General features: G+C 44.6%; 1 protein-coding gene across 2 annotated transcripts in view; it reads left to right on the top strand.

Annotated features, from left to right (window-relative positions):
• Ing5 (inhibitor of growth protein 5) overlaps positions 1–23,258 on the top strand; it is a 46,073-nt gene that overhangs the window by 5,386 nt on the left and 17,429 nt on the right. For both annotated transcript variants that reach the window (XM_050169771.3, XM_055065642.2), the window contains exons 3-5: positions 4,985–5,093; positions 12,301–12,421; positions 19,037–19,181. In XM_050169771.3, coding sequence (XP_050025728.1) covers positions 4,985–5,093; positions 12,301–12,421; positions 19,037–19,181 — 375 coding nt within the window. The remainder of the gene's footprint in view (positions 1–4,984; positions 5,094–12,300; positions 12,422–19,036; positions 19,182–23,258) is intronic.

Raw genomic sequence — 23,258 nt, 5'->3', positions numbered from 1 at the left:
TGCGCAAGCCCGAGGGTGCAAGATCGAATCCTGGCCGCGATGGCTGAATTTCGATAGGAGTGAAATGCAAACATGCGCATGTATCGTGTATTGAGTGCAAGTTAAAGAAACCCAGGTGGTCAAGATTAATCCAGAGTCCCCCACTACGGCACGCCTCTTAATAATATCATGGTTGTTGTATGTAAAATCCCACAATTTAATTTTTAGTACCACGGGCACAGATTTACAGAAAGGAAAGGCATGCAAACTTGATGATGATTATTGTTTGGGGATGAGATAAGTCCCAAAGAATAACATATTTTTTTTAGAGTGCGGTATTTTTCGAGGAGCATATTGTTATATGAGTGCAATGTTGTAAATAAAGAAAAAGGTGTGCTAAGCGTGAGTGTTGGCCATGGGCACTGGCTCTCTCGGTTGCTGCCAGATGACAAATCAGTCAGATGTCCAGGTCCAGGTCTAATCCTCATCTTTTAGCTACATTTCAAGTGATGCTGAAACCCGCCTTGTTGTCTGGCCCTCGATTTCCAACAATGGAACAACTTCGTAGCAAGAGCGGCTTTGTCTGGAGGGCCATCATCAAGGCCATTTCTGTGCTCGACGCCCTTCTAGCAGATCAGACTGCAGCTGTGTGTGTGCTGCAACTGCACTAAGAACACTTCTTGGCAAAGCAAGGCAGAGCTCATCGAGTTCAGCTGCGCAATTAAAGACACGCTTATGGATGCAGACATGGAGGTAGGCCTGACCATAGCCTTCGAATATGAGCAAAAGGTCAGTTTCACCAAGACAAGTGTGCACCTCGCCACCGAACTGCGTCCGCTGGCCCTTCGAGTCTACCTAAACTCCACTCCAAATACTACAGCGCTGCTTGCAGTGACACCTAAAACAGCTGCCCTTGTGCCTCACCTGGAGCTTCGGGTGTGTAGGTAGCATCCGCATCGTCCTGCCCAAGTTGCACATACCGAGCTTTTCTGGGGAGTGACGCAAGTGGCAAAGCTTTTGGGACCAGTATCGGACAAGCATTCAGGGCAATGACTCCATCCAAGATCAACACATCAATAAGATCAATGCCATCCAAGGTCGACAAATTTTAATATCTGCTGACGTATGTGACCACATCAGATAAGATGGCAATTGAGGGATTCTACAGCATTGACGCAAACTATTGACATTGCCGTCAAGGGTGCTGTCTGAGCATTTTGGCTATAGCAACATGCTGGTTGATGCCCATCTGGACCACCTGCTAGCGATGGCACCTGTTCGTAGTTAACCAACATCAACAGGCTCTGGGATTTCTATGATGACATAATGTTCTGCAGAAATGCACTGGAGGCCCGTGGCGTTTTCCCAGATGAATACTCCACTGTTCTGCACTGCGCGCTAATGAAAATCTTGCCACCTGACCTTGGTATCCTGTACCGGCAGCAGCTGAAGTAGGCTTCTTTGTCAAAACACGCTGACACAGCAGCCTTTCCAGCAGACAAGGCTCGGCAAGTAAAAGACCTCATGACTTTCCTTCGAATTCAAATTGAGGTCAGGGAGGAAAGCTGCCTAGACCAAACCAGCTCATCTGCGAACCAGCTGCCTCGTCAATGGGAATCCTGGCTTCTGTAGATGTGCCCACCTTTTGTCGCGGCTCCCTTAGTTGGAGTAAGATCGCTGTAGACATGGCCCTGCTTGCTGTTAGCATGTCAGACCACATGGTGAAAGTACGGATGTGCTTCCTACAAGTGCGGATGCACTGCTTCCACTGCACCAAGTGGAACCACCTAGCGAGTGTCTATTGCATAGCCAGAAATTTCCAGTCCGCCTGCTGTGCTGGTCACCATTTGACATCGCTGTGCGACATCCCCACTTCTGTGCAAAGCCAGTCTGGGGGGAGGGGGGGGGGTATGGACAACGCATTTCTGCCATTAACACATCAAGACCGCATGTCTGCTTGCATAAACATGCTACCTAGAGTCGCATCCATATCAGCGAACGGCACTGGACTCATGCCCATATTCCTTCAGACCAACAGAGCGTGGGCTATCGCACCAGCGAGACATAGGAAGCCAGTGTACTTTCGTTCAGCAGGACGTTGCAGGATTCCTCAAATGTGCTGTGCGTGGGGCATTGAACACATTAACCTATTAACCTTTGGGAGAACACGACGTCCTATGACAATTACGTATAAGCTCATTCCAGTCACAATCTGAAGCCAGCACAATAACTACCACACATTTCGAAAATATGTGCTGTGACTAGTCCACCAGCAGATAGTGAGATCAGCTCTGTGAAAGGGAAAGTTGACATCCACCTGAATTGTTGCATGAAGCTTCAAGGAAACCAATAGAGGTTTTTCTTTTTCATGCACTCTTCTCCACCTTGTGGGCTTCCGCAGAACTGATTTGCCGTCATCTCTATGATGACATGCCATGGTCTTGTTCTCACCCATGCAAGCCCTCAGGCTGCAACTTTCTGAGAAAATGAGGTAAGCATCCTTGGCTCCAATATTTATTGGAATTTACAGGTAAGTTGAATGTCGGCACAAGTTACAGCAGTGGGAACTCATTTTGGATGGATGGACCATGACTTCTCCCAATGTTCACCTGTACGAAACACATCTTTTTCTGGCACTGGAGAAGCTCCCACAGATGATGCGCCATTGAAAGTGGAGAGTTCTTTGATGGGGCACCTGAATGCAGTCAGTAGATGAGACATGCCTGAATCTCAGGGACGAGACAATCGGGCAACAAAACCATTTGGCCATCACATTACTGAGGAGGGCAACCAGTACAAAGTTGTCACCAAATGACCAGGGGCAGTGCCACAGCTTGTTCATTAGCCACCGAGCTTTCATGTGAGGCTGCCGCTGTCAAGGAAACAAGTCGCCACTATGCACCAGAAGAAAGGCAAGTTCCCACCGGGGTTGCTCAGAGGCTAGAGCACTGCTGAGCATGAGGTCGTGGGATCAAACCTTGACTTTGGTGGCCATTTCTTCGGGGGCAAAATGCAAAGATGCCTGTGTACCATGCACTGAGAGCACATTAAAGAACCCCAGGTGGTCGAAGGTAATCCGTAGTCCTCCACTACAATGTGCCTCATAATCATATTGTATTATTGTTGCGTAAAACCCCAGAATTTAATTTAGTGGACAAAGAGAACAAGGGAACGTCAGAGGACAAAAGAGGCATCCTCAAGAGCCCCAAGAGTAATGCGGTTGCTGAAAAGGGAACGCAGCCTACAGCAACTGCCACATACATGCATAGGAAGCCAACTCCAATAGCAGCATTGCAATGGGCAAAATATGTTCAGCTCCTACGAGGCTGTGCAAGTATGGTAGACAAACGCTCAAGGTCATTGCCAATGATGGTTTGATTCACTCGGAACGGTTATTCAATGACAAGTATGAGCACACCATTGTGCAACTACATTGAGACGCAGGTGTGCAAGTGCCGCCCTTGTGGAAAGAATGTCGGTGCACAACGTCTTAGCAGAGAAATTCAACACAAGTGACGATAAACATACTGCGCAAATGTGCTGCTGAGCCACTACAGTTCGTGCTTGCAGGACAAGGGTGACTACGATGGAAGGCCACTGCCCATACAGCAACGAGTCAAAATGCAAGCGAGTGCAATAAGACAGCATCAGGTTTATTACAATGCTCGTGACGTGCCCCGCAGCCAAAAGGAATCATATTATTAGCTCGAGGACCAAGACCTACCTCAAGCTAACACAGGGATCGCTGCTCAGGTCATCACCTCGATTGATCGTCAGATCAAATAACTGTTCAGGTGGCCACTTAGGCTGCTGCTGCGGCCGTCAGTTGGACTCTCTCACTATGCTAGTTCAGCATGCTGCGGCTAGTGTCCGGTGTATGCATTGAGGCTGTGCAAAAGTGTTCTTTCTCGAGACCTTGTATATTTGTCGAGCCGGGAGTATGCTGGAAATAAAGAAGGTGCACTGAGCACGAGCAGCGTCCACAGGCACTGGCTTGTTCTGTTTCTGCCAGATGACGAATCTGGCAGACGAATCTGGGTCTGAGTCTAATCTCTATATTTAAGCTACATGCAGAAGCTTCAAGACATTTGGTGAATGTGGATTGAAAATGAATGAATTTTAAAGTTGTCTTAAGTGTGAGTTTAATGTGGAGTCATATTCTACACTTCTCTTAAGTGTGTTGCAGTACTCTTTAAATATATGCCTTAGGAGTGTGTTATTTCAGATGTGTAATTGTATCGGGAAATAATTTTTCAACACTTGTATCATTGTATGAAATGTTTAAGATTTTGCACGATTGAACTACACTAATTAGCTAAAAAGTTAGGTTGTGGTGTCAGTATCCCGAAACTGCACAGTGGGCCTCGTTGATTGTCTGTCCCGGACAGGTCCTGTGCTGCCAGAGGCGGCGCGCTCACACAGTGAGCATTGTGTATGCAGTGTCTCAGACAGTCCTGGACAGTTTGGGATCACAAATTGAAGAGGCCCAGTGAGTTATGAAGGATTGTGCTCCACAATAACAGTGTTCTTTAATGAGCACCTAAAACGAGGAACACGACGACCTTTGTATTGCATCCTCATTGGAATCGAACCCAGGACTTCGTGCTCAATGTGCAATGTCATGGCCACTGAACAACACACAGGGTCAAAGCATCACACAAACATATTAAATTGCTCAAAACAGCTTTCAGCACATGCCATAGACCTCACCTGTCTGCAACATATGTCTTGTAATCTCGTACTTAGTACAATCTGTCTGGGACAACAGGTTGACATGAAATGTCTTGGAGGAGCTTTATTTTAACATTGTGGCATGCACATTTAGAAGGCCCTAAACACATAAATAAAGTTTGTGCTTTTGGAAAGGTTTTTTTTTTTTGTGGAAATGGTGGTTATTTGAGGCAGTAGATGTTGCTGGTGTTTTTATGACGGTCTCAAATTTTTTCTTAATTAGTACTTCTGGTCGTCAGTTTAACCACACCAGAAGTGTTTGCTGTATATGCAGGTGGATAAACACATCAGACGACTTGATGCTGATCTAGCCCGTTTTGAGGCAGAGCTCAAAGACAAGGTTCTGAACGTCCAGGGGAGTGACTCTGAAGGTGCTACAAAAAGTAAGCTTTCTTGACTTCACCTGTTTCAGCATGGTGTGAATCATTGTCATATTCTATCAGCCGCACTGGTCACTTCACTTTATACTGCCATTTATACTGAAATTTATACTGCTGGCTATTGGTTCACTGCATCATCCGTTTTGTATTTCCATGTGCAGCCTATAGAAGGAAATGGCCAGTCAAATGCTTCTGCAACGGCTGTCTTGCCTTTCCGTTTTGTGTTTGGCATGAATTGAAACATTGACAATTCAAGCACTAATAAAAATGCACTAATAAAAATTCGGTGCATTAATAAAAATGTTAATACATCTTTGTTAGTCTTCGGAAGTTCACTTATTAGCGGCAAAGTATGTCTGCATTGCCCAGGAACTCGTCTGCAAAAACACCACATTCACTGTGCTTATAGCCTTATAGAAGCTCTGTATTGTCTAAAAAAAACATCCTGTATATGAGAGAAAATTTTTAAAGGTAGTCTTTCCCAGTGTTATGTATTTCCTCAGTAGTGGTGACAGATAAGGCCTAGTCTGATCGCAGTTATTTTAGAGGGCATATTGGTAGCAATGACAAGGTGTTGAGCACTATTAAGAATTGTTGACTGCCTGTAGGAGTGGCTTAAAGGGACACTCACCAGGTCTTGCCATTTTGAGCTGACAAGCACCGTGCATACAATGTGCGCTAATGATCGTGTATACTAAGTATTACATCGCTATGTGCTGCGGAAAGAACTGAAATTTCAAACCGAACACCCTTTGCCTTTCTCCTCAGGGGTGCCGCGCTCCCAGGCGGAAAGTCAATGCATGTCACGCAAGTGTGCCTAAATATGTACATTGCACTGCTGTGACGTCGCTCGTAACAAATGACTTCGAGAATTATTCAAAGCAACATCTGTAATTTGTGTAATCTGTTGCTTCAATAGACAAATTGAAGTTTAGAGGAATAACAAAACGCACCGCAGCAACAATTCGCACCGCAGCAAGAGAGATGTACTTCCATTTTGTCTGCTTGTTTCCACGTCTTGCAGTCGCATGTGCAAGCAACAAAAGTATGTAATTTTCTACCGTTTTCCAGGGCGCAATCATGCTCTATGAACCCCTTATGTCTGCCTCAGTATTCGTGTAGCACTGACTTATACCACTAGTAAGGTGTCCTTGTGCACAGCGTGCAAAATCGTGTGCTGTGTGTAATGAGACAAACGCAACAGCTCGTGCACAACACTGTCAGCAGGAGTTCACTGTGCAGCGAAAAAGCGGTGGAAAAAAAAAAATGATGATGGGGCCCGTGACGTACGCGTCACGCGATCCTCGATATCCGGTATGGGAGAACTTAGGGAAGGAATTTTGCTTGCGGAGGCTAGACGGGGCAAGTGTAGAGAGTGTCTCTCTTGGCAGTGGCCCTCACCTCCTGAAATCGTGGGTCAGCGGCACTGAAATATTTATATCTCTGCTATTAATGAACCAATTTGAAAAATTCTTGCGGCAGAATGCTCCCTAAAGGGCACATAAAAACTTCCAGCGTATGTATAACCAAAATTTTCTATATGGCCTGGGAGGAGCCATTTAAGCCGCAAATGGGAGACTTGGGCATTTTTCTTTGGGCAACTCTGTTAGTGTCTGCAAGATCGCTTTTTGGCAAGTAGTAGTCAGATTTAGCCTGTTTTTCTGCAAAAACTGCTCATTGTCCAAAAGTGGGGTAAAATTGGGTTTTACCTCAAACTGAAGGGAAGTGTGTGCAAGACATTGGCATGGTTTATTATAGGTATAGAGTTCAACAGCTACAACATGTTTAGATATGTGTTGATAGGTAATGCTAAGTAATGCTGAGCCTCTCGTTTCCCCTTCTTCTCTTGTTTATTCATTGCCAGGGCCTTGAATCTGGCATCCTTGATGTCACTAGGTAGCATGCGAGGGTTTATTAGCCACGTGCCTGCTCTCCTAAGATCACGTGTTGTGTGACGCCATCGGACAAAAAAAGATGTTCCACATCCCCCCGCAATGGCTCTGAGTGGCGCTGGCTAACACTTCCAGGGCTAGATCTAGTAAACATAAATACCAAAGTTAGTGGACGAATTGATAGCCGTCGCCATAGTGCAATGCATGCGTAATGCAGAGGTTGTGGGTTTGGCTCCCACCTGCAACAAGTTATCTTTTCGTCCACTTTCATTTCCCTTCATAATTTTTCTACCTTTCAGTTTCAGCCACAGTTAATTTCCCCGATGCTTTCCTTGGCTCCATTGTCTGTTGGCTTTATGTGGTCAAGTAATGGTTTATGTGGTCAAGTAATGCTGTGTCACACTTATAAAAGGTCCCCGAAATGGTTTTTGTCATACGCCGAGCCACAGATGGTACCACTCAAGGAATGCTTCTCTAGAATTTCGTCTCAGCGGGCTATAATAATGCAAGTACGAGTGGTTAAACATTACCCTCTCCTCAAGCTGTGGCATTCCCCCTAAACTTCGTGCCTCCTTCGTACGGTGCTGCAAGAATTGTGTACTTTTGATTGATTTGAACCAAGTGTGCTCCCTTGTCTCTTTCCTACCAGTTTTTCTCGTTAAGCTTGGTCTACATGAAGCAAAATTTCAGGACAATCTTCATGCAGCGAATGGAGACCCAGCGGCGCTATGTGCAATGTTCTCTTGCGTGCACTACATGAAATGAAAGGAGACAGATGCCACTGCAGACGTTTGCCACGTTGCTGCAAGTGTATATGCAATGTACAAACTACAAAGTGGCTGTTTCTGCTATTTCAATTTTATAATCACCTGATGACATGTACATGTCTAATAATACATACGTTTACAATTGCTAAGATTTCATCATAGCTGTCAGCGGGAAAAACGTAAGCACTGGCGCTTACTTGTGAATGTCATGAAATGGGCTATTTATAATGTTTGTTTTACTCCAGAATTAAAGAAGTCGCAGTTTCACCCAAAAGGCAAAGCACCGATTGCGATAGCAAATTAGTAGATAGCTATACGAAGTAAGGATAGTAATTTTATCGGCTGTATAAGCTTGTAAACATTCACTTACTAACTAAATTAACAAGCACGGTGCCATGCCCGCTCGGGTAAACATGAACATATATCATTCAATGACCGTGGAAACTCGCTGTCAAAATGCTGGAGTGAGGAATCGTGGCAGCAGCAGCAAGCGAATTGACCTTCGTGCATCTCTCGCTTCAACGTGAACGAAACGTTGAAAGCACAGTGCATACGAAGCTACCGGTACTACATGCACTTTGCAAACATTGCAGATCGCTTTGAAAATGAGGTCCATGCGGGTGCGCACTTTGGCCATGTCGCAGATCGCTTTCAAGATACTGCGCCCGCACAGATGAGCCGTAAGCAGCAGCCTCCGGAGAAGAACGCCCCTCCCTCCTTCGCCTCACCCCCGTGCCTTGTGCACGACAGAAGAGGGCACGCTTCTGCCCCACCTTTCTTGCTTGCACACACGAGAGTGAGCCACGTTCACTGGCTCACCCTTCGACGCGTTTGCTTGAACATACAACATATGGCATGCGGCAACAATATTATGGCCCTTGGACTTTATATAGAACCTCACGGCAACGGCGATGGCAGAAATGCGCCTGGAGTGTCCATATAATTTCTTTTGCAATAAAAAAACAGTGTGTTGACAATGGAAATTAAATCCGCACCTTCTGCGTGGGAGGCAGAGACGTTACCACTGCACCAAAGTATAACTCAAGATGGCTGCTCTCTGGCGAACATTTTGGCATGTTGTAAGACATATTCATTTGCCTTCACAATGCTTTCTTTTTCCGGATCTCGGCTTGTTAGGATATTTTCCTGCTTCCATTCCGGGCAAATTATACACAAAGCCTGAGGATATTTTCCTGCTTCCATTCTGGGCAAATTATACATAAAGCTTGACTCTATGACTAATGCAGAACCTGTGGTTACCGCTAATGGTACCTTTTTTTTAAACTCTGCCGGTGATCACTGTGTCAACCAAGGAGGTTGGTGCTGACATTGATGTGCAGCGCTCGTGTCTTCTAGAGTATGTAGTCACTGCAGTTTACTCCCTGCAAACAATTGCGGTGCAAGGCGAGCGTAATATAGTGCTGGTGCCATTCATGTTCCTGCTGCCAAAGAAGACATCGGTGCTCCTATTTTGATGTGAGAACTCCCTCTGTCCCATCAGCTGTCCTTGCCAGCGTCATAGCAGACTACCTTCATTCTCAGGTGGAAGTGGGCCATTGGTTTGAAGAAACGTCTGCATTTATTGTATTTGTGTTTGTATATCTAAGAGGACACAAATTATTATGCATAGGTATGCCAATAAAAGTAAGCTTAATGTAGCGGTATGTTTCAAGCATTCCCAATCACGTAATGTGGGCAGCCAGTCCGATTGCTTGCTCGAGTGACACTACTCACCCACGCTACTTACCGTGGGAAGGGGCGGCTGAAAATGCAGGGGAGTGGTGCCGCTGCAATTGGTAGCGATGCACATCTTTAACGCCTTATGCAGAGTTTCACGCAGAGCGCTTAAACCTGTCTCTTAATGATCAGAATTACCTACCCTACCGACTCAGTATGTTTGTACTCAATTGTCAAAATCATTTAAGGGTACCTTTAATTAATCGCACATAAGAAGCACGCAAGGCAAATAGCTTTCTTTGGCTCTGTTCCCCCATTTTTGTGGTCGGTGGCTGGACTTTCTCTCCTCCTAGAATGAGGGGAAGCCAGTGCAGTAGGGAGGAGGAGAGGTTTGCCACATAGGCAGAGCCAGCGGACAGAGAGGCACAGGAGCCAGTATTTCCAGACCTCTCTGGTCGGTCAGAGAGGTACCGATGTGGTGCCAAAGGTTGGTGAGCTTTGTGGCTCAGCGAAGAGGCAGCTTGTGTGCTGCTGCAATGACTGTGGCACAAGAAACATTCTAGTTGTAAAGACAATGTGATGCTCAGCGTCAGTGGGAGGTTGCCATGACCGCTAAAGAACGAGAAGAGATGTAGTACCAACAGACACGAGGCTCAGCAATGGCATGCAGATGCCGCGACTGCAGAGCAGTGGGAAGAAACGTTGCACCAGCAACCTTCACAGATACCTTAGTGGATTCAGAAAGCTATTCACCTACTTTGACAGTCATCTTCTGTGGTTTTTGTATAATTTTGATTTTATCATTTGTGTTTCAATTTTTGCTGGTAGTACCATACCGTGTCTATATTTGTTGTATCTGAAGTAATAATCAGTTTAGCAGAAATCATTCAGGGTGTCTACCAACCGGGAATTCTCAGGGAATTTGTGCTTCTATCAGGGAAAATTAGCTGTAACTTTATTGAAAGGGACCGAAAGTCGTGTTAATACTGGCTCCAGTAACAGAGAAATCGCAACGAATAGTCATTGACGCCGTGTCATCGGCACGAGGTATTGCCAGAGTAGGTAACGACCGATTTTCCAGACGCCCGATTTTTTTTTTTAAATTATGGGGTTTTACGTGCCAAAACCACTTTCTGATTATGAGGCACGCCGTAGTGGAGGACTCCGGAAATTTCGACCACCTTGGGTTCATTAACGTGCACCTAAATCTAAGTACACGTGTGTTTTCGCATTTCGCCCCCATCGAAATGCGGCCGCCGTGGCCGGGATTCGATCCCGCGACCTCGTGCTCAGCAGCCCAACACCATGGCCACTGAGCAACGACGGCGGGTACCCGATTTTTCGGACATGCCCGATAATTCGCACGGCTTTGCGGCACCACCACGTACTCCAATGTATATTGCCCTGACTGCAGGTCTGAAATGGCATTAATCAAAGCACGACCTACTGTACTTATACAGTAGGTCGTGAATCAGAGCTACCACCGCCGCCATTTTGATCATCTCGGCGCCTCGAACCGGAACTCTTGCATGCAGATCCGCTGGCAGCCGTAGCCACCACCGCGGCAACGTTAGGCCTAGCTGCTTCTGCGTTTGCTGTTAAGCTCCTTGCCGTGCGGTGCCGTGTTTTTCATTGAAAGAATTTGCCGCTGTCAGCAATGGCACCGACTCCGCCTTTGTAAACCTCGCGATTGGCTTCGAAGCTTGCAGAGCACAACGCGTTGCGTAATGCCAGTTTCCGAAAGTAAGCTTTGCCCCAGTACAGCAGTGTTACGCGGTGAAGCATAACAAGCGTGGGAAGGGGCAATTGTCACGGGACACCATATGCATTCTGTATTCCTTAATTATACATGCGTGCACCCCCTTCTCCTGTCACAATAAGAGCACCGATATGCTTAATAAGTGTACTGGAAGGCCTTAAGAGTTTTTTTTCGGACGTGCCTGTGGTAATTTTAGCCCTTAATGGCAGTTAAAGACATGCATCCATTTTTTTCGGACTGCCCGATTTTTGGGATGTTATTGCGGCCCCGAGGGAGTCCGAAAAATCGGACGCTGACTGCAAAACTGACCAATAGCATGTTTCAAATGATCCATGGAGTGAATGCGTGGCAGAAGGAGGATGAGAACAGAAAGGACCAACGCACTGAGGAATTAACCGGAAAGGAAGTGTGCCGCCACTGCTTTGAAGGAGCTTGAGCTCAAAAAACAGCGTTGGCTGAGGCCAAGATGCAGATGTCCTTCATCCAAACCAAAATAAATTCTTTAAAGTAGTGAAACCCAACACTGAGATGATGTGTACGGGCTAAGAGTATGTCAGGACAGTTGAGGTTGATTTCCCAGCTGCTGAGAGAGAATCTTAGTTGTGACAAAGTTCAGGCCTCATACCGATGAGCTTGCTATCAGCTGATAGAAATAGCGCATATCCAAAAATATTTACTTATTTATGCATCTCCTTTTCTTTCGTATTTGAAAATGTTCGACTCAATTTGCAATCGGTTTTGCCATTTCTTTCGCTGTGCATTTTACTAACACCTTCCTTCTGTTTTCTTTTTAAATAAAATAGATATTACTCCTTGCTATTCAAACTGGATTAAGTAATTTTTTTGTTTCAACATGCTTACTAGAGAGTGACAGCGTAGGGCAACATGGTGTCAGCCTGTCTTGACATAAAACAAAATTCTGGCTCATTCAGGGAATTTGGCAAAGGTGCTCAGGGAAAACCTGCCAAACTCAGGGAATTTGGAAATGTCAACTTGGTAGACACCGTGTCATTACATCAGGCAGCTTGAGGATTTGTTCTGTTAGGCAATAATTCAGTTATGTGTTTCTGAGCAGTGTCTGTATAGCCACGTGATTTTCTATGGTACTCTTTCAGAACGTGGAAGAAAAACACAAGACAAAGCAGAGAAAAAAAAGAGTAAGCGTGGGCGCTCAATGTCCTCGGATGATGAAGTCCCAAAGCCCTCGCGCAAGAAGCTCAAGGGTCAGGCCTCTCAGTAAGTGCAATTTTTTTCTTCAACCAGCACTGTTGAATTTGGTATGTGTTTTGTATTATGTGTAGGGGCTTTGTGTTTTTGGATTAACCCCTTTCATACCTTGGATGAGCTGGGTTCATCTACATGTTTCTGGCAAAAACAGCCAAAGACGAGCTCATCTCTTCAGCAGTACTTTGCATTTTCTAGCAATGTCATGGGTGAGTATAGTTTTGTCTCAGTGCTTAGTTGTGGTCTTGGTAGATGGCAGCACACAATTCATGGGACAGCACAAGCAGAAGTGAATTGATTCTTTCTGGGGAGGTAAAACTTATTGACAACTGGAGTCTTTAAAAATCATTTGCCCATTTCTGGTCAGAATTCAGGATAATAGTATGGCAGGGGTTAACCTGATAAAGTCAGAGACTCGCCCGTAAAAAATGCCTTGACTAGGTACACGAGTTGTAGAAACTGTGAGAAGCTTAAGCTACTTGTCCTGTCAAGAAATGCCTCACACAGTCTGCTTTGAAGTTTCTAAAGAACCTCAGAGCAAGTTTTTTTTTTTAGGCTTGTAGCACAGCTCAGGACGTGCAAAACGGAAGGTGGCAGGGGTAATGAAAAGGAATGGAGAACAGGGTGAGCGCTTACCCTGTTCTCCATTCCTTTTCATTACCCCTGCCACCTTCCCTTTTGCTCATTCTGAGCTGCGCTATAAGCCTAAAAAAGTCATCACATACGAACTCGCCCAAACTGCTATGCTTTTGACCTTCATCTCAGAGCGAGGTTCCTAACGGAAAATTCGAGCCAACTGGTCTCGGTAATTAAGGAACTAGATGCTGAGTCTAGTGTTATGCATGGTCACCTTTTCCTGCGTCTGCAGGTGCCACTGAGTTGACTGAGTGACAAATCCGCGACAACGTTTGTGTGGGCATCAACTACGTGCTTAACATTTAAATCAGAAGAACCACTGTGATGTCGTTAACAGCTTGTGGGAATACTACACTCCTATTATACAAAAAGTGTAGTTATATTGTGGTGTAAAACCTTACTTACCGGTCACAGTACATTGTTGAATCGTTCTGGTGCTCTGATTGTGAACCCTAACATGAAAGCAGCACTATTGGCAGCATTCAACACATATGGCCGTGCTTTTCTACTGTTTTACCACCAGGGCATGACACTACCTTGCTGGCAAGGAAGTTCTCGTGTATTAGGTGTATGTTGTAAGAAATTGTTGAGGCCCGAGTTTTCTTGAGGATGCATGCATGACACTGTCCTGTTTTTCCACATACTGTGCTGGATCTATTGGCTTTTCCTGTATCTCTTGCAAACATTATAACAGCATTGTGAATGTTTAATTTCTTCAGTTTTAAAGACAATACCGCAATTACCAATGTCAACATTGGTAAATATGCATGTATATGTTACGGTAAATTGTAACGGCAATAAACAATATAGTATATGGTGACTGTAAGTAAATAAATTTCTGTGGCTTTACTGCCTTTATATTTTCTTCTATTGGGATAGCAATTATGTGGATGTCTTGGCAAATTTTTGCCGTTGTTATTTAGAACATGCTGGGAATGTGTTGTGAGATTTTGGTGGAAAGGAAAAGACACTGATTTATTGCTATACAGTTGAACATGCTGTCTGCTGTTTAAATAGGTAATACTTTCAATTGATATTGCAACGCAAATGTCGCAATGCTTTGCGGTGACACTTCGGTACTAGGGCTGCATTCCCACTACTTGACCGCAGGTCACTGTATGTAAGTTGACTGTTATTAAGGGCACCACATGTATTGTTTCAAGTTGCAGTCTTTATATTCTTCAGGCATTTGCACTTTATGCTATACATATTATGATATAAGAAAGTTCACAATATACAGTATAAGCAACGCTGCCTCCATGTGGAGTGGTGCAGCACAACTGTGACGTCCCTCATTGCATGGCAGCACACATTGTGCTCTCTTTGAACGCTAGTTTTTGTGGATGTAAGTTCTAATCGCCACTTTCAGGCTAAAATTCTTCCAGCTCGCTCAGGTTTTCAGAAGACGACATGCTTCTGAATAGAAACCACTGAACTGCGTATCACATATAAAAGTACAGTTCACTGCAGTAAAAATGTTTTGTTTTCAAAAACTTGTCTTGGATGAAAGGAGATTGGGTTGGCTTGCATGCGTCCAAAGCAGTTCAACAAGAAACCACGAAAACCTGACAGCAAATTTCTTTTGCAAATATCTCATCTTGTACACTTATAGCGGGTACAATAGACCTCTGTTCATTCGACTGCGGCTAATTCAATTTTTCACTTAACTCGATCTCAACGGAGTCTAGACTGGCACCTATACATTTCTATGGCCCCAAACTTTCATTATTTTTATCCAGAAATTGGCCATCGCCAGATAATTTGGACTTGTCTGCATGCAAACGGCTTACCCAAATGGTGACCTTAATCTAGACCCTGATAGCTTCAGCATCAGTTTTAGTGGTGCTTGGGGGACAGTGAATGCATTGAAGACACGTTCTCATGTCTGAAATGGTGATTTTCAGCCTGTTTGTGGCAGATTTCAATGTAAAAATGGCAGTGCTCACAATGAATGATTACCTGTTATTATCTGACTCTAATGTGTGCTTTTTTTTTCAAGAAAAGTAGTCCATAAATTGTCTATGTGTCACAATCACATGAAACTGCATTCGCGGAATGCAGCAGCCTACTTTTAGAGCCAGCGTCATCGTTATTGTCATCGCAAGATGGTAGAACTAGTTTTCGTATAGGATGACAATGTGCCGCTTGTTGGCTTTAATTACAAAGGCTTATTCAAAAGATAAGTTATTTTACATACTAAGCTAGCAGCAACAAAGCCACATGTTTTTGACACTGTGGAGACTTTTGAACGTCGCATGAAGAACTGGTGAAGTGGTTAGTCTAGATGTAAGCCACCATCCTGTTCATGATGGTTGCAGAGTTGTTCAGGAATTGTGGATTTTTGAGCACAGTGGACCACATGGAAAACATATTGCAGTTCATGTACAGTATTAAAAAGCTTTTTGAGATTGAATACAATGGACATCAAGTGTAAATAAGTTTCTATTTTGTCAAGTTAAACTTGACAAGTTTCAAAAAGGCAGCATGACAGGCATGCTGCTTTTTTATGTGTTATGAAGTATGGTATGGTATGAAATTTGATATGAAATACGATATGATTTGGGTGTGCATTGTTTGAACATGCTATTAACCTATAAAAACTGGGCATGCATTTGATTTGGGGGTGTTCTCGAATTGGGCAAAGGCTGCTAAATGAAGCAGCGGTGCTTGGATGTTTTTTTACACTTCCTCTATTAATTCAGCTCACCAGGTAATTTGATCAGTTCTGTAGGTACTGTCAAGTTCGATATATCAGAAGCCGACTGCGTGAAATATGGCAAAGTTATTTTCGTGTCTGATGCAACCTAATTGTTACAAGGTACAACTGTTGTGCGATACAGGGTCATTATGTAGTAGGAGTATGCGAATAGTGATTTTTGAGACCAAATCAAATATGAATCGAATAATGAATAGCCATTATCACAGCTAATATAAGAAGATGTTCACATTCCAGTATTCTTAAAGTTAGCCAGTTTCTGTCATTACATAGTACGTTATGAAGCATTGTTTATTAAAAGCACAAATGGATAATTAGGAACAAACAAGTAGTTTCTTTGTATGCACAGGGCTCTTCAGGGAGTGTGAAGGATTGCTGTACAGCCTGTAAAGTATGGCTACGCAAGTTCTCATGTTTTATTTCTTACTACCATGTCCCTGGGAGTGAAAATTTACCGTACTTTTGCTCAAATGTTACATTTATTTCGGCGCAGTTGACATTTAGAAATATCTGAAAAGTGTATGAAAAATATGGAATTTACGAATAGTGACTATTCCATTCAAACACTGAATCGAATGGGGCACTACAGTTGAACCTTGATATCACGAAGTTGTACTTGCAGCGCAGAACTTCATAAAATTGCAAATTAATTCAACATTTTAAAGTTTCAACATTAAAAAGAATGTGACAACTCCCTAGAGCATTCCTGGTGGATAGTATCATGTTAGTTAGCAGTTATAAACAAATTGGAAGAAGGTCGGACTATAATAGCATTGTTATGAGCACCAGCACATGCAGTGTTAATTGCGCTTGGAGCAGTGCATCGATGTGACTTGCAGCATTCGAGATTGGTGTGTGTTACATCGTGTAGTACCGTAAATCTCGGACGCCATAGCTGACCATGCTTAGGGGCCCTCAGCGGGCACTCACAAATAAAAAGCAGCTTAAGAAGGTGTGGATATTTGTCCTGAGCAAAAAAAAGAAAAATGAAATCCCAGAAAAGTTGCAGTTTTGCCAGAAAGGCAGAGAATTGATGGCGATAGCAAAGAGATAATTGCACGAAGTAACATTCATAGTTTTATTGGTGTCACGCACGCTCAAGCAAACATTAAAGGGACCCTGAAACGATTTCGACGATTTTCTACAAACGTACTGAGTCGTTAGAGTAGGTCCTTCTGATCATTAATTGACACATCTAAGTGCTCCGCGTAAAGCGTGTAATTTATTATAAGGTTTTAAAAATGCACATCGCTGCCGATCGGAGCACGCTGCTCGGCGGAATTTTAAGCCGCCCCTACCCATATGACGAAAATCACCCATATGACGTCAGTGGGGCGAGCTATCCGATTGGCTGACCAGGGCGCGTGATCAATAATTTTTCCAACTTTATGGTAAACAAATGATCTTCGTAATAGTTGGAATGTTAGTTCATTTGTTTTTATAAACAGAAAGTAACATAAAGAGAATGCACAAGAACGATTTTTCAATACAATTAAGCACTTCCGGCACACAGCAGTCGTCTGCTTGTGTTACAACGTACTCCATTTTGACGAGAGCTCCGCGGTCAGAGTCGGTCTCGGTCTTTTCGCGAGCACTATGATTCGACTTTGTTGCTTTGTGGACTGCAAACGTAGCGACTGGCAATATGTCAAGCTGCGACATCGTGTCCCTCTGCAAGGCAGCATACGAGCGAGCTGGCTGCTGCGCATCGGACTGCCGCTATCCGATCGGCGCCAGGGTTTGCGCGTTTGTGGCCGTCACTTTACACCGGAAGATTACTAACGCAATAGCGTTTCGCGAGTCCGGTATTAGGGCAAATACAAGCGCAAGGGGACAGGGTCTGGCCGCTTGACTGTGCCGTAACGGGATGAGCCATGGGATGAGCATCGCAAATGCGAATGGTCTGCACGGTGCAGCCACCTGGTGGCACAGAGCTCAACCATACACAGTAGCAGTAAGGAAGTGTATTCTTCTTTGGCTGCTGGTGTGTATTTTTCGCAGGAGTGTAATCATCAACACTTTGTTTTTATAAATGTTTAAAATGTTTTACATTTGGTTAGAGCAATATTAGCGCTTTGTTTGGCTGGTTAAGCGCTGCGCCAACAAGTGGCTGGACCGTGCAGACCGATCAGGCCGCACGTACGTCTACGCTAAAGTTCCTTCATCAGCTTGAGTTTATGCCTCCAGTCATTTGCCGAAATGACCAGCTTGCCTGTGGTTACCGGAATACCAGGCACGTTCGGCGCTACGACAGAATGCTCGCAACGCACGCTGCTTCGATAGCTCTCGCTTGGGGTCGACGGCCAAGCGGCTAGCGGAGAGGTTTCACGCAGGCGGGGGCCGGCTCCAAAACAACCGGAAGTGGACTATGTGACGTCGCATCGTGACGCGAAACCAGTGAAGGCGGAGCTTAGCCCCGATCGCTCGGCGAACGAGTTGAGGAGGAAAAGCATGACTAGGGAGGAGGGTAACTTCTAATCGCTTGTAGCTCCATTAATACGTAACGCTTCACTTAAATTGTGGTGTGAATGTTCTACTTAAGCTGTACCCTACGTGTCTACAAAATTTGTCCGAACCGTTTCAGGGGCCCTTTAACAGATCTCACTGGATGCCATGAACTCGCAGTCACAACGCGAGTGAGCATTTCGCACTGTCTTGGAAACTTGAGATGACGCGACCACCAACACTAGACGCATGGGAACAACACAGTGCGTGGGAAGGCACCAACGATTTTGGCTTGGGCTTTGCACTTGCCGCGGAGAGATTACCTCCATAATGTGGCGTGTGGCCAGGGCATGGACGCACACAAGGAGGAGATGGCAGATAGATGCATGCTTGAGGAGTCGACTTTCCCATCCCTCCCCATTCCCTTGTGCAGAAGGAATTGTAGCTTTCATGTTTTTCCGAGCGCTGTGAGCTGCTGCGCATCCCGCAGCCTCTGCAAGTTGTTTACCGACGCGACAAATGGCACAGCGGTGTTTCCTTCCTATCACATCCCGGCAGTTTTGCCACTCAAACTTTACATCCAGAAGGTCGCATGAAACAACATTTTCTTCGGCGAGCATTTTAGTTTTCTTGCAAGATTTACTAACCATATGGGCTCCAAGTGTATATGCGTGAAATAGCCAAAAGCTTCGTTAAATCAAAATCGTGTCATGAAGTCACTTATTAATATACACTCAGCTAGCATAGTCAAATAAACTTGTTTTCTGTTTTGAAAGCTTCAAAGAACTCTGCAAAGTAAACCTGACAATGTTTTGGTGCAATGTTTGTAGGCCAACAGACGTTCCTCTGCTGCAGTCCATCAGTATATCGCATCCATCTGATGTGCTTGACATGCCTGTGGACCCAAATGAGCCTACCTATTGCCTTTGCCATCAGGTCTCCTATGGCGAGATGATTGGGTGTGACAATCCTGATGTAAGTTGTGCATCTCTATCTGTTCTTCCTTATGCATTTTACAGAGCGCGTTCCAGATGTGCTGTTGGTTTAGTGGATTGAAGTTAGCCGGGCATATTATTTTGCTTAGAGGCATGAGATTGCAAAACCCCTGGTGCCTTTATTGCACATAACGCATATTATGCATAAAACTTAATACTTAACCACAAGCTTCCTGACGAGTTATATATATAGCCGCCTCCATCCCATTCTACTTCATTTCTACACCAAAAGTTGTGAGCAAAAACGTGAAAGGGGGGTCGAGGAGGTGGCAGGCTGGCACTATTTAACTTGGCCAGCACAAACAGCATTGTGGGAGATAAGTTATGTTCAGGTTATGCGTAATTGCAATAATACGTGACAGAATGACGCATTACCTAGACCTAGGGGTCTATTCTGCCATCTGTCATCACAAGTTAAAAAAAAAAGGGTATCATTTGCTGTATTTTAGAATGACTTTGACTGACAGGCCTTGATGACAATAGAAGTGGCAGGGAGCAGAAGTGTTTTACCTGTGGTTCACTTGCTATTGCAGCTGTCAGTTGACGCTGCTTGATGTCTACTGGTTATTTCGAAGTTAAGCATACTTGGTCTTTACCTGGCTTTGCAGATGGTCAATGTTCATAGGTCATGGTGGATGTTGGGTTCATTCAGTAGCAGTGTCATCGACATCCTGCTTCTTTGTTCCCCATGTGGGAAAATGCGCGCGGCAAAAGCTTCCATGTCTTGCATGATCGAGGAAAACGAATATTCCAGCTGTATATTGAAGAAAGGCAGAAGCACGCCATTCCAATCATGCTATTTTGCACCAATCTACCAATGGACATAAAACATTATGCAGTAATTATGAATGAACTCATTAATTAAACTTTATTCGAATTTAGTTTGCTCTAAGGTATCTGTTGCAGTTGCCGAGTTCTGCACTTAAGGTTACGTCCACTTAGCACAAATCCAGAGGCATGTATCTGTCTCTAAGCTTTCTGTGAAACAGGTGGATGTGGCACTTTATGGTTTCCCACGAGGATTTTCTTGCACACTGTGGGACAAAGCTAATGTTGAATTCCTATGGTAGATCCAGCTCAAGCTTTTCTGCTCCGTATGGAGCAATCCTATTTCGATGGCTGAATGAGAGCATAAGTTTTGTGTTCCAATGGCAGATTGGGACCAGCCACCGATTCTGGATCACTCTGTGAGCAAACATATTTGCTCCACCGAAATCGGCAGATTTGACTGGAAGTCCGTGTGACGTATTTCCTCAGAGGCTTACTGTCATGGTCTGCTATTTCTGGTTGCGGGCAGCTATGAATGACATGGAACACATGGACGCTACATTGCACCATGTGCTTTTGTTCCTGCTTCTGGATAGTGAGAGCTCCGACTCAAGACACCATAAGTTCGACCTCCAGGGATGATTCTTCCAACACGGAAGCAAAACTAACGCAAGGGATGTTTGAATGATCCAGATGGTGGTAGTGATGGTGGTGAGGCCTACCCGATCCACCTCTAGTCTAGCGCCCTCTCGCTTAATTTTCCCGTACTAAGTGCCCACGCGGAAGCGCACGCATTCCATTAGCAGATTTGGTGAGAGCGATGTCAGTCAAATGCGCTTTGTTCATGATCCGGCTGAGCGCTTGCAATCTGCCATTGGAATTCAACATTAGTGAAAACTGAGCAGCAAACTTTAGATGGGTGCAAATACCATTTCGAAACTGACGCTAGTCTCTGGATTCACACTAAGTGGCCATGCTTTTAGAATTGACTACCTTTGCAATTATATTGTGTGATTATATTGAGTTAATTTCTGCCTGTTGCATGGGCACAAACACTGCATGCAGCTTGTGGTCATTGTGCAATTTGTTTCCAAATAGTTTCTTGGATCACACAGTAGTAGAATTTTTTCACAAGAGATAATCTGAATAAGAAGCACTCGTACAGATATGATAGTGCACTGGAACTATCCGTTAACCTTTACATACTGGCCAACTCTCCCGATTTGTCCGGAGGACCCCTGAATCCCAAGCAGACTCCCGAAAAACTGCCCCTAACCGATTACAAATAAAAAAATTAAGTATTCATAAAATAATAGCAGAAATGCGTCACGCAGCCACAACCGCATCATTGGCTTTGTGTGCAAGGTAGCTAGCCGAAGTGAGATTTACATCCAAGTTTTTTGTGCACAGCCAGTGTAGGACTAATTCAGTTCACTATATCTAAGCATGCATTGATGAGTACGCATCTAGCAAAGGTTGAATATGCATTGCCTAATGACCTGGTCTTTTAAGTCAGCTTAGCCATTGTACAGCAGTGTTATGCAGTGAAGCATAGTAAAAGTGCTAATGGGACACTGGCCACATATGGTATGTGTTTCTTAATTATACACGTGCGCACACACCGTCTCCTGTCACACTACAATTTGCGAGATGACTTATAACTTCAATAGCAGCCATACAGAGTTTTCTCTGACATTGCTGTGACCCAGAAAAAAAGAAAGCGAAGATGTTTTTTGTCGTCGGCAGTTCCTTCCCCTTCTCCTTCGAAGTGAGATCCGGACGCTTTAGAATGCGTAGTTATAAAGCGAGGTACACCAAGGAAAAGAAAGCATATGCTTGTGGTAAATTAAGCTAGGGAATCAATAGAACATGTTTTAGTAGGATGTGACGATATCTACTCAGATGTTGGTTTAGGCTCCGCCGGCCTCCTTGAAGCCCTTGGATACAGGGAAAGGAGGGGGAAAGTAAACATGTCCGCAGTACAGATTAGTAAAAGCAGCATGGAGGTTTGGTGGCAGAAAAGTAGGGAGAGCACAAGCAACGGAGGCATACAAAAACAAATTTTAGTTCTCATTAATGGTTCAAAATGTTTGATGCTGGGAATTATTTGTCTATTTAAAGAAAAGATAGGTAGGCATTATGCAAAATAAGAAAGAGAGCTTGGTGGCACAACACACCAGCCTGTTTCAAAGGGGATGCTCATAGCATCCTTCCACCCATCCAAAGTGCAAGAGGGGAGCCCGGTTCCCGCATGATGTGTTTCTCAGCGTTAGCACGCATTAGTGTGCCATGCATTTCAGAGAACGTGCAGACTTCATGGCGGCGGCACCTAATGGCGCCTGGGAACTTCTTAGGGAAGCACAAAAGAGGAGGCCTGCTACAGTACACGCGTCATACACGCATCATACATACTGTATTTACTCGCATAATGATCGCACTCGCATAATGATCGCACCCCTGAATTTTGTCATCAAAATTCGATCTTTTTTCTTTCCCGTGTAATGATCACACCCTGAACTTGTCGCAGTGATATGTCGTGTGCCAAATCTATCTAATGATGATCGCGCTTACCATTTGTCGAATGCTGTCACATGCTGCGCGAACGACTCTTGAAGACATGCCAAGCGGTCTACAAGCACCAAACATTCTTTTAAGCAGATGCCCCATTTCATTCCTTTCATCACTTTCTGCACTTCCATGAAAAAAAAAAAAAAAAAGCTACAACCAAACTTGCCTTGGCTTTATTACTTGTTGGCATAATGGTTTGTTTTGGCCAACAACAACGACAAAAAAGGTGTCTTTCAATTCTTCTCGTCTGCACTCGTGGGCACGCAACACATCGCGAGCGGCCACGATAGTGGCCATGTTTACACTGATACGTTGGAAGTGTACCCTATTCATATGCCGACGCTTGTAACACAGCTAAGACATTCGCCCACCCTTAGCGGAAACGTGCCGTATTAGGATAGTAGTGAAGACAAATGCCGCAGTTTCCGCAGCATGCCTGCCATGTGTTTCTATGTCACTGGCAGCTAAGCGCGCCCATCTCTGTTTCTGTCCCCTCAAAGTGGACATGGCTATGTTATTGTCGCAGACTTGCCGATATTAACGATATTACTCATTACTGATACGGAAGAAACTTTCAGGGCGCGTAATGTACTCACGAGAAGAAAAATAATCGCGTTTGGCGCGTTCGGCTTGCTCCCCCGGCCGGCATTTTTTTTTGGTGTCCCGCACTATTACAGCACAATTGTACAGTGGCAGCCACCTGCTTGACCTGTTGTCATCT

The sequence above is a fragment of the Dermacentor andersoni genome, chromosome 3 (genome assembly GCF_023375885.2).
Source record: "Dermacentor andersoni chromosome 3, qqDerAnde1_hic_scaffold, whole genome shotgun sequence".
In the NCBI taxonomy this organism is placed as follows: domain Eukaryota; kingdom Metazoa; phylum Arthropoda; class Arachnida; order Ixodida; family Ixodidae; genus Dermacentor; species Dermacentor andersoni.
The sequence above is the reverse complement of the archived record's forward strand: the minus strand, read 5'-3'. Positions and strand labels throughout refer to the sequence as shown.